Source organism: Monomorium pharaonis, chromosome 9 (genome assembly GCF_013373865.1).
Source record: "Monomorium pharaonis isolate MP-MQ-018 chromosome 9, ASM1337386v2, whole genome shotgun sequence".
Lineage (NCBI taxonomy): Eukaryota > Metazoa > Arthropoda > Insecta > Hymenoptera > Formicidae > Monomorium > Monomorium pharaonis.
This window is the reverse complement of record NC_050475.1, coordinates 15,936,649-15,952,915: the sequence shown is the minus strand read 5'-3', so window position 1 is coordinate 15,952,915 and position 16,267 is coordinate 15,936,649. Positions and strand designations below refer to the sequence as shown.

The window sequence follows — 16,267 nt, the reverse complement described above, 5'->3', positions numbered from 1 at the left end:
TCCTTTCGGTACGGAGCAATGGAAAAAAACACTCTGTGTGGCCGGAACAAAAAAAAATAGCTTTTCCTGCTCTGGGCGGGTACATGCGCCAACAGTACTCAAAGAGTTAATAAGGAATCACTGAGAGGATAAAATCAGAAACCAGTGCATTAATTAAATGTGGAATACGTTTACATGGAGCTTCGTATAGAATAGCATTCGCAGAATTTCGATCGGCGGTATACGTTTCCGTAGTTATGTAATACTTACTATTCCGTTCAGAGATCCTCTCCAGATGCCGATCGATACATCAGCCGCGAGAAATGGGTCGATTCGATATAAAATTGTTGCGCGTTGAATTTAATCGTGTGCCAATTGTGTGTCCGTGATCGTGCGAGAACGTTTCCTGATTCTTAGCCGTTTAACGCTAAATATATACTGCTTGTAAACGTTGTAACTACCTCCTTTCGATCGTCCCATTGCGCGGTGAATTACCTTCCTCTCTTTACACGAAACAAAAGAAGAGAAAATAAAAGGGCTTTACAAAATCACTAGCCTACGGCAAGCGCTTTAATTTTACCTTGGTTTCTTATAACTCAATTTTCCTTTCTTGAGAGCATAACGTGATAACAGGTTTTATAATTACGAACAAGTGGAAATTAAAGGGATTTGCTTTAAGGCTTTCAGAATATTAATTTCATTTTACTTTCTTCCTCACGAAATTCACAGAATTATAATTCGAAATTTATTTACAATGATAATTAACGTCTTCTTTTTATACTAACATTTGCTACTCCTGTTGTCTTTGATTGGTATACAACATCTAAACACTTAAGAGAAGAACTTGATTTCGTAAACCAATTGCGAGAGAGTGGAATTGAAAAGTGACAAAACTCTGCTCCAAGATGCCGATAGAAATTTTCACTTTCATATATATGTATGTGACAACTCTGGCAGGAATATTCATGATTCTTACTTCATCTCTCGAGTTAGTGATAAATTATACGCAACTTTCAAAATTAACGTTTATTAGACCAATGATGTTTAAAGCTTGTCTTATTTTTATACTGTCTTTATAGAATTTCATTATAAAAAAACTTGTTCATCATTTTATCCTCTTTAAACGGTGTCCAAACATCTCGGAACAGGCATGTTCTTAAGCATCAACATCCAGCAACAAGGAATCCCGTATAACAAATAGTTTACAGAAAGATAAATAATAATAATCTCTCTCGATGGATAAATCTTGAAAGTGGCGCGAGCACCTCTGTTTGGAAAAAAAAAGATAATACCATATTTTCTTGTAGGCAAAGACGCCATTTATTATCTCGCCGACGCAGGAGTGGGGTTTCTCGCGTAGTTTTACATGTCACCCGCGGATTTTCGCGTGCAGCTGCGCCTGCCGCTCTAGAAAGTCGAAAGTTTTGCAAGTTTTTCTTTCTCGCTTGCTCCGAATTTGCCCCGTCACATTTAAAGTGCTAACATATCAACAGTGATATATTCTCCTTACATGACTATTACACGATTGCGCGGAACGTTTGCGCGTTCTACATCATCCGCAAAAAAAAATTAAATAAATGAATCAAGAGGAATTAATAGACGTTCAATCTGTGAGGTAGAATCTCTTCTAAAATCTTTAATGTCAGAAATTAAAAATTTTTAGATATATTCTCTTATTATCTTTTATTCTCTTCGTGCATAACGACGAATCCTTTGACAAAAATTGTTACAGAAAAAAGTAAAAAGAAAAGTCAAAGATATGTTTAGGACAAAGTTTCTTTACACTCTCTCAAGGATTAAGGAATCAACTTTAACAAAAATAAACCTCTATTAATTTCTCTTAATTGGTCAACTTTTTACAGATGGTTTACGTTACACGTTGAGCCATCCACGTTTCCTGCCTACCGACCCATGAAAATATAGCATATGTACGCGAAAGAGAGTTCGTTTCTTTATTGCTATCTTACAAGATAACTCTCCGATCTACGTACGCGTGTGTACATTAACGTGCCAGTCGATGCGTCTCCGCGTGTACACGTCGATTTCGCGTGTTTGTTGCGTATATGCATGATTGTGCGGGCGAGAAGTCGGCCGGAAATGGAAGTACGCGATTCGTGAAACAATTTGGAAGTACATCGCTTCTCTCCCTCTCTCTCTCTCTCTCTCTCTCTCATTCTCACTCTCTTTCTTTTTTCTCTCTCCAAATGAAGAGACGTCCATTTTTTGACGTTTTGCTTAGCTTTACTCGCGTTTAGGCCGATACCTACTTGTCTCCGCATCTCCCAGTCAATCTCTCATTTCAGACCCACTCACACTCATTCTCTCTCGATGCTCTCTTTCTTTTACAACTCTCTCGTTACATTCAACGCGACCGCGAATTGCGCGGGCGAATTGCGCTGCAGCTTACTCGAATTGTCACGTGAATCTCGTTAACAGCGAGTGAGTATAAATTACTCTTGAACACGCGCGAGGGGAGACGTTTTCTCTTTTGTGCTAATTTATGCCGTCGTACGTAACGAAAGAGTCAGTAGAAAATTTCATTAATAAGATTCCTCGTGTGCGTTGCGCACATACCCGAGTCATCTTGATTTGTGATAAACTCTCGGCGACTGTAGAAAAATAAATTACTACCGTATTGGCGATGTGATTCGTCCTTTCTTCTTCTTGTGTTTTTTATATATCGCACGTTTATAATTTCCTAGTGCTCTTATATTTCCATTTTGTCAAGTACCGCCGTTATATAATATATGTTGTATCCGATATTATATATATAGATCTGTGTGTGCTCTACGGACGTGTATCCGGGAGAGTACAGTTCTCTAAGAATCCTAAAAAGATGTCGCCCGCGCTAGATCGTTGATTTGCAGTCGAATAAACGGTAATAAAATTATGCCGTGTATACGAAACGTTATCACTGATAATTGCAAGTGGTGACGCGAAAACGATAATAACCTTGTGCTTCCGCTAACACTTCTCTCGTTTGTTTTCCTAAGATTCTTTTTATCTCCTGATACAATCGGCGACGAAATATCGCAATTCAAATTCGAGTTTTGTGTGATGTGTGTGTGTGTGTTTGTAAATCAGGCACGGAAACTGACGAAAAGCTATTTCGAGCTGCAGATGACATTTCTTCGAATTATTGCTCGCATTGAAGAAGGATTCGATACCGGAATGAGCGGATACTGATACTAACGACAGGATTCGCGTGCCCGGTCCTCGTGCAGCATCCACGTCAGCGGCGGTGTCCGATCGACTTGGGGGAAAAAGAAGTTTAGTCCTAGAACACATGAGACTTACCACACATGAAGTGAATTACCTCTACGTTAACTCCAGAGCCTATTGAGATGACGTTCCATCTGTCCATTATATTAAATCTTCGTTAATGATTTATTGCATCTGTCCCTCCTCCTCCCCCCCCTACGGATCTATTGCTATTTACAACGGACATTAAAATATCGTTTCATTCGCGTTTACAGAGACCAGTGTGTTCTCTAAACCTATTACTTTTTTTTTTTTTTTTTATTAATCTCAAATATACCCTGTTACGCGAGTTCAACGCACCCTAACCGATCGTAATGCTCACGCGCACGCGCCACCATACCCCGTGCGTGCGCGCGTGCATGCGTGCGTGCGTGTGCGCGTGCAAACCTTGTGACAATGAATCGGCGGCAGCTAATGTGCGTAAACTTCTCCCTTCGCGTTAATCGATTAATGGATAATGGATAATGATATGGCGACGTACGATGACAACTCGCGGACAATCGTGAATCGATCCCGGGCGTCGTCGATCCCGTCCCTCGCTGATCCTTCCCTTCGCGTGCCGTTTCCACCATCTGAGACACGAGGACGCTAACATTTAGAGAGTTCTCTACGACAATACACATTTAGCCTGCCGAACGTCCTTGGAGAAAATTCGTTCGGTGTACAGAGACGTCGTCTAATTTACGAATCCGTGTGATTCGCCAGCAGTCGGGAACCACTGGGGTGGACGTCAGGTTCCATCTGAACATCCAGCCTGATATATACGTCGAGAGAAAAGTCGTGAAACGGGTTCCCTTTCCGAACGATCGGCTTGAAATCCCCGCTTGAACAGTGTTGTTTTCTCATTCGAGTTAGAGCCTTCGAAGTGCAATTACTGATAGATTATCGGATGGGTAGGTTCAACGGGTAGATCGCTGTCGAGGTCGAGGAAAACGCCGTCCTTGGAGACAAGGTAGTGCGTTAAGAGCTGCCCCTTGCCCTTGACGAAGACGAGACCTCGTTGCTCGAAGCCGAAACCAAATGGCTCCAGTATCTTCCGTGTCTCGTCGGTGACCTGCAAATTTTATTTTTCTTTTTAATTTTAGAATTTTAGATCGACGTCAACTACTTTGTTTTAATCGAAATATTTCCATTAAAAAATTGCGTACACCAAAAAAAAAAGAAGATTGAAAAGCAATCGCTAATGCTCTTTCTGATCGATACCTGAATGCAGCCGACTTTCCCCGTGCTCTCCATCCTCGACGCGACATTGACGGTGTTGCCCCAAATGTCATAGTGGGGCTTCCGCGCCCCGATGACACCGGCAATCACCGGTCCATGATTAATACCCATTTTCAAAACAAAGTGATTAAAGCTCTGCTCGTTGATGCTTGAGAGGGCCTTCTTAAGCTCCAGGGCGAATTCCACGAGAGTGACGAGGTGGGTCCACCGAGGACCGTCTTCCTGCGGCGATTGCACCTCGGATATTCCCGAAGCGGCCATGTAGGTCGATCCTATCGTCTTGATCTTGATGATGCTCTGGAATTTCTTCTGATCGAGGATCTAATCGGGCGATGTATTAAGGTGAGTTGCAAGTCAGTCATAAGTCAACTACAATGGGGAAGAGCTTCGCGGGGTAGATAAGATGGACGGCGAGAAACTTACGGCGTCGAAGTCGGAGATAACTTCGTTCAGGAACCTGAGGCACTCGAGGCCTTGATTGTTGATGCTCTCCTCGCTGTAGAAGTCCGCGAAGTTCGGCATACTGGCGAACAGCACGCCCACCTCGGCGTAGCTCTGGCTGTAGAGATCGTCGTGGTGCCTCGCGTGCGATAGGAAATAAGCGGCTACGTGGGGCGGCAGGATGTTGTATATCAGCGCGCCATTTCTTCGCTTCATGTCCGCCGCTCGTTCCCTTTGCGCGATCACCTCTCGTCCTCGTAGATACAGCATTCTCCGCGCCTTCTCGGCCTGCACATAATAATCGTGCGTTCGTCAACAAGATTCGCCGCTGGAACTTCTTCGCGCCGTTGAACAAAGTGATTGGAGAAATTGAATTTTTTATCGCAATTAAATTTCTAATTGTTCACATTTTTAATTCAATTTGATACATTAAAAAAAAGAGTTCAATAATAATAATAAATATAGATAATAGTCACTAAGCTTTGGTGAGATAGTTTTAATTAAATATTGAATATCCAGTAATGTAATTAAATATTTATTAATGGTGACAACCACACGGAGAGAATTTTCTCTTAAAAATTACTCTGAAAATCATGGTAATCGTGAGACAACGTAAACCTTGAAGAATTTTATCATACTTTTAACAAAATTTACTAAAATTTACTAAAATTTTAAACAATTTTAATCAAATTTGGCAAAGTTTTAGTAAATTTGATTAGAAGTATAGTAAAATTACTCAAGATTTATGTTGTCCCACAATTACCACAATTTTCAGGGTAATTAAAAAAAATATTCTTTCCGTGCACTTGATAACGTACACTTTAGTAACCATTTAATTAATATTTTTCTGTTCAAATATAATATAATTACTAAATATTACTAAATATTACTAGTTGATTATATAAGTCATTATTATCGAATTCTTATTTCAAAGTAGCGTTTTACAAAATAGTTGATCGTAATAAAACTATGTAATAGCGCGTACGTGGCATTTCCTCGCGTTTTACGGAATTCGCACAGGAATTGTATTTCAGTAAAGAAGCGAGGAAAAAAAGTTAGAATAAAAATTCCGTGAAATTGCTTTTTCTCACTTGGCGCTTTCGACAGTAGATAGAGGATCGCGCTGGACGGATAAAGTGTCATTCAACACTCCGCGCGTGAAAAGCTCCACTCAAAAATCGTGAATTACCCGAGGCCCAATTTCTCAATTCAAATAGTCATCACCGCTATCCTCAAATAGATTATGTTTCTATTTCGCGCCCAAATATCGATTACCGAATTATTTTGGGAAAACTGCTATTCAGCTGTATAACTGCGTTTTTTTTTTTTTGCTCATTCCTTCCGGCACACAAAGTGTAATAATTTCTTTTACACGCATATAATTTCATTAACAAAACTTATAATAATTTAACTCGGAAAATTGAAAATAAAGTATGTAATTGTTGAAAAACGTGACGCGCTTTGGCACAACCAATTTATACGAACGGTGAATTTCAAAGCATTCCGTGATACAACTTCTCTGACATCTGATTTAACGTGACACAGAATGGATCGTCGAGGCAATCGTCGGCACGGTTTTATAGACCTGCGAGAATTGATTGTTTTTTTATCGACATGCCGACCTTGAAGAAAGAATCATTTTCGCGAGTCGTTTTATTCTCGCGTGTTGCAACGCACCGTAGATCGATCGGCACGTAAAACAGCCAATGTATTTCTCCTACTCAAGTTAAAACTTGCAGTAATTAGTCGTTGTCAATGTCAAAATTTCCCATACACAAGTTTATTCAATTTATTTACTTAATATTATTGATAAAGCCGCCTGTTATGAGTATATATAATAAGAAAATAAAAAATTCGAATTCAGGCTAGAGTGACACCTTCTGCAATAAATTCTTTGTAGATTTATAAAATGTTTATTAATCTGGAGAATATTAAATTAATTACTTTAATAACGATATTATATTCAATTTGGCATGAAACTGTGTTTCAAAATCAAGTAGAAATTGATGGATTATAAAATGCATAAAAATTATTATTAGTATAAAATTCTGCTCAATAACTACAAATATCAATATGTATATAATTAAAATATATATCAAAATATATATAATATCAACTAAAAATATTTATTTATTTAATATATTATGTGCATATAGGTACCAGTCGATATTTACTTTCATTAATATTCAAATATTCATAAAATATTCTAAATTAAATTTTTTTACGCTAACAAATTGTGTCAATAAAATAAAATATATATAGGCGGTACTTCTAACAATTTAAAATATTTCTAAGTGACACGTTTTGCACTTACGTATCTCGACACGATGATTAGCGCGTTCGCGATAGTGAACAAGGTGGTCATCAGCGAGTATTTCTGCGGGAAGGGCACGGATCCCTGATGCGACGCCACGTCTTCCCTATCGAGGCTCAATCCGAGAAACAGGGCATTGATGCAGGATTGCGCGCCGGCAAGGAAGTACATCAGGCACGCCTTGGTCGGATAACAGAGGTATGTTGGCATCGAGATGGCGATCAGCGCGAGTACGCCGATGTACGAATAGTACGAAGGATACGGACATCGCGGGTTCCAGTTTAGCGAGGTGTTCTTCGGCGGCTCGTCGATGTCGTCGATGATCACGCAGTTAGTCTACGGAGAAGTGGATAGTAGACTTGAATTCATATACGTTTCTTTTTCAAACATACAGAACATTGTTGTGACAAGCATATATCAATTTTTCCGTGTGCCTGTATTGTAGTAAGATATTTTATATCTTGCTGAAAAATTCGAGCACCTTGAAATACTAATATTATAAATTGCAAATCTCTTTTAACGTTGAAGGTTATGTAACAAGTATTATTTCATTAAATTTTAGAGTGAAAAATAAACTCTGGATTTTCCGTATGGAAATTAATCTCGGATTTTCAATATAAGCGCAAATTAAAAGAGAGAAAAAGAGAGGAAGAAAGAAAGAGAACGGTTGAGAGCTGCAGCAACAAGTATCGATTGAAAACAGCTGTTCCGAGTCCGTACCATGTCTAACAGCAGAAATATAATAAGGGAGAACGTCATCAGGAGCGCGAGGGTGCTTCTGAGCCACGTCGCCCTGACCGCGCTGCCCAGGCAGGTGGCACCGGCCAGCACGATGCCGAAGAGAGCGACTACCCCGGCGCCGCCCCACGTGAATGGACCCCAGGGTTGCAGCCTCCAGACCGGGGCCGCGCACATCGTTACCAAGGGTCCGCCGAGGAGCGACAGGGGCGAGAAGGCCTCCTCGACGCTGTGGAACGCCGTCTCCACGTTCGGATCCTTGAACCGCAGGGTCAGCCAGTTGACGTGACCTTTCAGGTCGGTACCACCACCTACGAGGGTTCGTACGCTGACGTCACATGTAAGGTTGAATAATCGTTAATAAACCGGATGTCCGACGATTAACATCGTTATCAAATAGATCCCTGCTAAGGCCAGAGCTCTCTTCGTATGTTCGTTCGCGTGAAAACGTTCCCGAAAAATCCCGAGAGATTATTTCGCAAATGTAAACGGATTCTTTTCATATCTCTCAAACGTATCTATAGATTTTTTAACGCGCCCAAGGGAAAGATTATTCTCGCGATTTCCCCGACGCTTGTTACGTAGTTGAATATTAATCAACATAGCGACACGCTCGCTCGACCCGTCGATTGTAATCAGTGCCCGCGTCGATAATTCGCAACACCCCGATGAGAGTAACACTTCGTTAACGCATGCGCGGATTTTTAAGCCGCTTTACCGGGTAAAACAACACGAGTTCCAATCCCCGATCTCCTTCAATTTAATTTCGTCGAGTTTTATATATATATATAAAACATTTTCTAAATTCCGACTAAAAAAAAAAAAAAAGTACCCGACTTTTTCACTTTTACCTCTACTGTCGAGTTTCTTCCTCAGACGTTGCTGAAATTCCTCGGAATCCTCTCGAATATTGTCCATCTTGTCTTGCATATTTTCTATTATTCTCTGCGAGCTTTCCGCGTCCGCCAGCGACGCGAGGCTTTTCGTCACCGCTGGCTTAAATGGCTTCAAGGCTTTCACGATAAAGTAAGTGACGAGGCCAGCTTTTTGGAGTGCCTCTTCCCGATCCTCCCCGTGCGCCGGCTCGACCTCGAATTCCCCGTTTAAGAAGCTCAGCGTCGCATTCGAGATGTGTACCCTCCTTGAAGCATTTATTTATTTATGCAAGCGCGGTCTTTCTCAACGCGGACAGATATAATAATATCGCATCGCCTTTTCGCTCTATAAATACCCGATCGAAATGATATTTCTCGTGCTAGGTTAATAATTCAGCGCCGTGAGTCACGACGAAACAAAGCACTCGGCAATGCAACGATGCAACAAATTTCTAAACGTAGCAGGTCTCTCCGATCGCTACGTCGCCCAGATTAAACTTAACGTCTCACAAGAAGCTTTTCTTACCCTGCCCTACCGCTGCTCTCCATCTTGTTCGCCAGCTCGACGTCCTTGCTGTAGACATCGAACTGCCACTGCCTCTGCCCGAGGACCCCGGCGAGCACCGCGCCCGTATGAATGCCCACCCTCATGTCGACGGGGCTGTTCGTCGTTTGTTGAACGTATTTAATCGCCTCCACCATGGACAGCCCCATGTACACGCAGAGGACCGCGTGGTCTGGCCTTTCGATGGGCGCACCACTTATGCAGTAATAGCAGTCCCCCAAGATCTTAATGCGCATTTGCTCGTATCTGCGAATGAGATTTTTATTCGTATCGCATAACATTTTCATTGAAAAACATCGGAACTGAATTGACCTCTGAGGTATAAAGAAAAAAAAAAGTGTCCCGACCATAAATAAAATATTACGCGCGAACGAGTGTTGATCACGTAGGCCGCGAAGTGCATTTGGCGGCGATGGAAAACCTCGGTCCCCGGGGATATCGATTGTCGGTGTCCTCGAAGGACCTCCCCCTGCGGCAGGACTTACGGAGACGGAGTAGCCGAAGACAAAATCGACAGGGAAATTCACTGATGGAATCAATTCCGTCGTCGAATCGATCATACAATTTTCATTATCCTCGGCGGAAATGGAACGCGGCGGCTACGGAATTCTACCAATTCTACCACTTTGCCGTACCGTTTTGCGATTAGCATTCGATAACACGCAAAGTTCCACTTAACATGCATATGTCAGGCGAAGGTAAAAATAACTGTGCTATGCGGATGACAAACAATTTGATTTCTTTCCGAATATTCCAATTATTCTACTTGACTAATTATTGATTATGTTATTTAACTCCAAATAATTTAATATCCTAAATAATTCAAATATTAATTATATCGGTCGAATGGAGATCATAGGATATTCATGATATCGATTGCCCGAACTGCAACTCATTTCTCAACACGTATACGTGTTGCACTTCACTCGTAAAATCGATAAAGTGAACGTAAGAACGCGCGGAATGAAAAAAAAAAAAACTGTAGCTGTTAAATTCACAGCTATTAAATTAATTCTTTCCGCCTCGACATAAGAAAACGCATTGATTAGCAATGTCTAAATGTACAATATTAAAGTAAAACTTTTAAAAATATGTGTGTACCGTTCGCTGAGCTGATCGAATCGCGCGAAAAGCTCGTTGAGTATCTTGACCAGCTCGCTGGCGCTGTAGGTCGACGAGATCGCGGTGAAGCCGACTATGTCGGCGTAAAGTATCGACACGTTCTCGTGCCTGGACATGTAGATCTTCTTGAACTGCGTGTCGAGAGACGCGCCGAGGTCCTGTCGCATCTTGACCGCGACGTGCTCCGGCAGAACGCTGAGCAACAGCCGCTCCTGCTCCGCGCTCTGCTCCTCGATCATCAGCTGGACTTCCAAGCTCTGCCTGGTCTCCAGAAAGGCGCGGCGCTGCTGGAACTCCGCCAGGCAGTAGCAGCAGGCACCCAAGATACAGGCGCCGGCGAAGAGCGTCAACGTCAGGATCTACAGGAGGTTTTTACGAAGCTGATTGTACGAACGTCTAGGCGCCGCGGGAGCGATCTAGTCGCGCCGCTAGGCGAGAATTTATTACGGACCCTCCGCTTAAGACTTAATTACGAACTGCGCGTCGGCCACCCGCGTCGGTAGATCGGAGAAGCTGGAGGATTTGTTTTTATCGCAACTCCTAAATCTAAACGACAGATTGTGAGGCAGTAACCGGCAATGGGATTACGAAGGCTTTGGAGTTCGGCATGCAATACTTTCAGAGCTTCCTCTAATAAAAGGAGTAATAGTGGTAATAAAAGAACCAGGTGGGATTACGTATCAGTCTCTAGACGTCACCTAGATCTAAAGAGTTCCTCTATGACTAAGACGTCTCTTTTTCTTTATGCCTGCTATAAAGAGTTTAACAACCTTCAGGTTACTTTTAGGCTTAATAAACCCCAAATTCTTAGACTTATGCAAATTTAGTTCCTGAGGTCTTAATACACAATCTTAGTTTCTGTATATGTCTTTAATATTTCATGTAAAAGAAATTAAAATAGGCAACTGTTATATCTTTATCTTCAGAATTGTAACAGAGGGTAGCTTCGCAACGGCTGACACATTTGTGTGGCATTTTTATGGTTGGTGACAAACGTAGTCGATATCTCGCGGGGTCACTTTTCCGGATGATATTTCACCATGTTGGTGAACGATAGGCAGTTCACTCCCAGTGAAAAAGCATCGAGCGCATCACGTATCGAAAGGCAACCTCTCGCATCGTTGCGCAGTGCCGTTCTCTCAGTCTCTTTGTCTCCTTCTGTCTCTCTCTCTCTCTCTCTCTCTCTCTTTCTCTCTCACTCACTCACTCACTCTATTTCGCTCTCATTAGCTGCCTCTATCTTCGTTGCTCTCTATTTTAAACTACCATTGACCAAACTCTACTCGAGTGTTACTAACGACGAAAGCCACGTGCCCCGCGTCTACTTCCAGCTTTCGCTTTCACACGACATTTGCTGCCGAAAGTTTTGCACGGCTCGGCCGATGCACCTGTACTATTTACTATAGCCTCGCTATTGTTGATCAATAAAGCCAATTATCTGTTAAAATTTTCTACTATAACGCGTTCGGTAGGCGCTTGAATCTTCCAACCTTCTCCGATGGTTCGAATATCAGTTCTTTTCCTTTTTTTATAAAAATTAATCATTACATATGAATAAAAAGTAAAAAAATACGATATGACACGTGACACGACAATTTCAACGGAATGAAAGGTTTCTCGAGTTTGAAAAATTGCAACGCGATCGTTTTATTTAATTCAATAATTGTGCTATTCTTTGTAATGAAATGGAATTGCAGAGAAAATATTGAAAGAGCGTGTATGTGTTGTGAGTATGTGAGAAGGAGAGAGCATGAGAGGAAGATGGAAAGTGCAATGAAGCAATGGCTTCATGAATTTCCCGGCTTCCTGGAATGTCTTCACTGGACGCGCACTTGAAATTGCACGTAACCACGAGATATATCTAACTTACGGGAGCGACAAACTACTACACTGTTATCAGTGCGTTCAATGCCACGCTTAAAAACAAAAGTTTCCACGAGTCCAACTTCAATGGCAATACACAGTGACGCGAGTACTATTATCGCACGAACAATGATATTATTCGTGCACTCGAGATCGATAAGACACGTCATGAGCGAGAGTCGTATGTGTATTAATTTGCAATGTATCAAAATTCTTTATCCGTTAAAATATTATAAATGTAATAATTATAACAGAAATTGTTGAAAAATTGTTTAACAATGGCACAGAAAATTTCAATAGGTCAATTTGCTCAACAAGCAAATGCAACCTTAATACAATATTGAAAATTCTTTCTCCATTAATAACTTTTTATAAGTGTCTGATAATTTGTAATAACTTAATTTACTTGTTTGATATAATTATTATAACGTTATAATAATTATTATAATAACGTGTATTATATTTATTATTACATATTATATATAATAATTATTACAAAACGTCCATTCTAAATAAAAAGTAAGATAATTAAATTACCGCGGATTATTGAACACTTGCAAAAACCGTAATTAATGAGGAAGAAATCAGTTGTAGCGTCCTTGATCTTTGATGCGACGTATCGATGTGCGACAAACGTAGCGTAACTCGTGTAACTCAGTCGCGATAAACGATGGAATATCTAAGGTCAGAAGTTACCATCAGAAATAGCATAATTTGCAATTAATAGTGCTGCTAAATACGTCATCGGCTTAGCCTACACGTTTCACCGGGTGTCTCCATATGTTTTAACTTTCTTCCCACGGTGACGTCGCACGCGTACGATTTATTTAACAGCACACGATTCTCAATAAGACGATCCAATCGAGAACTGAGAATCACGCTATTACGATCGAATTATTTAACACCCGAACGAGCCTCGAGTCTTCGCGGGTGACAATTCTTGCGCATCGCGAAATTTCTAATCTTTATTATTTTTTCTTCCTTCGCAACCGTATGCGCCGCATGTATTCATAAAAGCGGCGGAGATACGCCTCGTTGAACTTGGATCGATTGTTGGTGCACGCGCCGCCGGTCTACGGTTGACAGTGAATTAGTTTGTCGAAGTCAGTGTCGGCGACACCGTGTTGTTTCCATCCGCGCGTATCGAAAAGCGTGGAAAGCGTTTCACCCCCTTGCCAACACAATTAACACGCGCGCGCAATTAACGTGTAAATTTTTATTCGTTTATTTATTCATCCTTTTCTCTCTTAAGTCGCTCGTTCAATTGTGTTCGCGTCACGTCGAAACGATCTCGACGGGACAGGCGCACGTTAAGCGGACTTGGGAGCTTTTCTCTCCTTTTATCCGCTCGATTTCCTCCTCTGAGAACAATCATAGACGAGGCGGTATTCGCGTTCTAAACACGTTATTGTCGTTATCGCCGTTTTTAGGCACGATCGAAGAGACTGACTTATTAAATATAGAATATGCAGTGTATATGAGTATTTGAGTTATTTTTAATAACTTTATAGAGGGGCGCTATAAATGGAAAGAGGTCACGTGGTGGATTACGCGAGCTTTCGCAGGGCTAGCTTTCGCGTGGATTAAAAAAGACAAGTGTGCTATCCGCGAAATTCAAAAAAATTTATCAACGGCGCTCGAGACCTAATCCTGGTCCTAACCCTGTCGCCCAATTCTTCGAGCATCGTTTCGTGAATGAGTAGGCACGGAATTTTAAAATCCAGCCACACGAGTCGTTGGTGTTACCTACCATAACGTCAACGGGTTGTGTCTTAAGGTCCTCCAGCGTCGTACTGGAGAGACCAATCACGGCGATGAAGTACACGAGCACGCTGCTGAACGCGAGGGACACGCAACGGCATAGCTTAAGCGGCAGAGTGGCGAACAGCAGGTAGAGCAGCAATAGCATCCAGGCTAGGCTGTCCCTCGGCGTGACCTTGACGGACTTGAGGAACAGCTGAGCAGGCAGGTACACGATCCACAGCTGTCCGACTATGCACGGCACCACCGACCAGAGCGAGTTACGCGCTTGGGTGCCGCTCTCAACCCAGACCAGCAAGCCGAAGTTCAGGACGATGAACACGGCGCTGACGCAACGCGCCGGCAGCTCCATACCCGGCATCGTCACCATGTAGAGGCCGTACAGGATCGCCGACATCAAGAAGCACGTGAGGCCGCCGCGACGTTGTTGCAGCGACGAGGCGCGATAGAGCTTCTCGAGGCGGGCGCTACTGAAGCTCGTCTTCAGCAGGTTCGACGGCCTGCCGGAGCTCAGGTAGAAATCCTCGTTTGTCTGCTGTCGCTGCGACATGGCGCCGGTTTAACGGTCGTCGTCGTCGTCGTCGTCGTCGTCTTCCGCTGAGCGCGCACCACGCACCGTCACATTACTCCTCTCGTCACACTCTACCGCATCACCGCGTCCGCCGCGTCCTCCTCTACGGGGACGATCGACCGATCACGGCTACCTTCTCTTCCTCCTCCTCGTGGATACACATGGAGCCCCTGTGGTTTCCAGGATAACGTACCCCCCCGTAGACACTTTTACCGGGATGAAATCCCGGACGATATTCCACCGCCTCGCCGGGAGGCAAGGACGGACGGGGTGAGAGAGCAGTTTCGCCTTGCCCACGACTCCAAGTCTGGTGGTGGGCGAGCACCGAGCAACCACGTACGAAACGCGATCAGCGTCCAGGATTCCCCCGAGTCCGCTGACGCAGCTGTTACCTGGAGAATAACGCGGCACACATACACTCGGATCGAGTGCCACTCTCGCACCACTCACGCACACACGTACACGCACACATGCGCACCAAGACTGAGCCGGACTGAGCTTTCCTCCCTCTCTCCCTCCCCTCTCTCTCTCACTCTCTCTCTCTCTCTCTCTCTCGGGATGCGGCGCCTGGCACCCGCGTGTGGGGTGCGCTAGCCAGCCGGGTTGCTACTACCGGCCTGTTCCTACTACCTCTTCTGCACGACCTACCTCCACGATCGTGTGTACGTATATACATCGATACTCTCCAACCTCCCCTTCGCCACCCTCCGCGTTACTCTATCTATTTATCTTCGTCTATTTCACCTCTCCGTGTCGCTTTCCTTCTCGCGCCTCGCTCCCGTCCACGTCCAGGCGTGCGCCTTGCGATCCTGACTGCTACACGACCCTCCGACCTGGGTCGATATCACCACCCCAACAGTTGACGCCAGGCCCTACCTGCGCCTTCTTTACAGTCCTACCTATGTACCCGTCGACCTAACTGCACCCCCGCACGCGCGGTCTCATCTTCCTGATTCTATCTCAAGTTCATCTCGAAGCACCCGAGTTCTTATTTTAGGACAGGCGAGCACAATTGGCTCGCGCGAATCCCTTGGGCACAAGCTATACAGCTTTCCTCTTTAATCCGCGGAAATTCTCGAGATAACCAAGTGATGAATGTGGTTGACACTACCGATGATCGGCGAATATTACAATTGTATATATCGAAAAGCAGTATACTCCTCCCCGAAAGGAATAAAAATTATAACTATATTTACAAGCTGATTTTTATCATACAAATGTCAAATGTACTTTCTTTCGATAAAAGGAAATTAAATTTAAAACATAAAGTCATCTGAATCATAAATGGTTTAATTTGTAACTTTTGTTTTTCTTTGAATGAGATTACTTGTACTTTATTTTCAACGTATGCCTTTAAATCTTGGTTGAAGATCTTATATCTGTCATAAGTATAAAAAGAAATGTTAATTAGGGCAGGATCATCTGCTTATTACCGTTACTCTATGCGATGCGTTCTAGTGTTTATTAGTCTAATTACGTGCCAGTTCTTGGTAATCGTGGGATATCTTGTTTTTCCTTCCTGTCATTGCTGCCGTCTTTTTTTATCGCGCTTAGAC

At 43.0% G+C, this 16,267-nt stretch overlaps 1 protein-coding gene across 1 annotated transcript; it reads right to left on the bottom strand.

Moving 5' to 3' along the window:
* Nucleotides 1-660: 660 nt before the first annotated feature.
* LOC105830745 (adenylate cyclase type 3) lies at nt 661-14,690 on the bottom strand. The gene is made up of 9 exons (XM_012670270.3): nt 14,130-14,690; nt 10,496-10,875; nt 9,356-9,640; nt 8,806-9,095; nt 7,937-8,265; nt 7,217-7,552; nt 4,885-5,190; nt 4,444-4,782; nt 661-4,294 (listed from the first exon to the last, which is right to left on the bottom strand). Exons 1-9 carry the CDS (start codon nt 14,688-14,690, stop codon nt 4,112-4,114), a joined length of 3,009 nt encoding a protein of 1,002 aa, XP_012525724.1. The 3' UTR covers nt 661-4,111.
* Nucleotides 14,691-16,267: the final 1,577 nt, after the last annotated feature.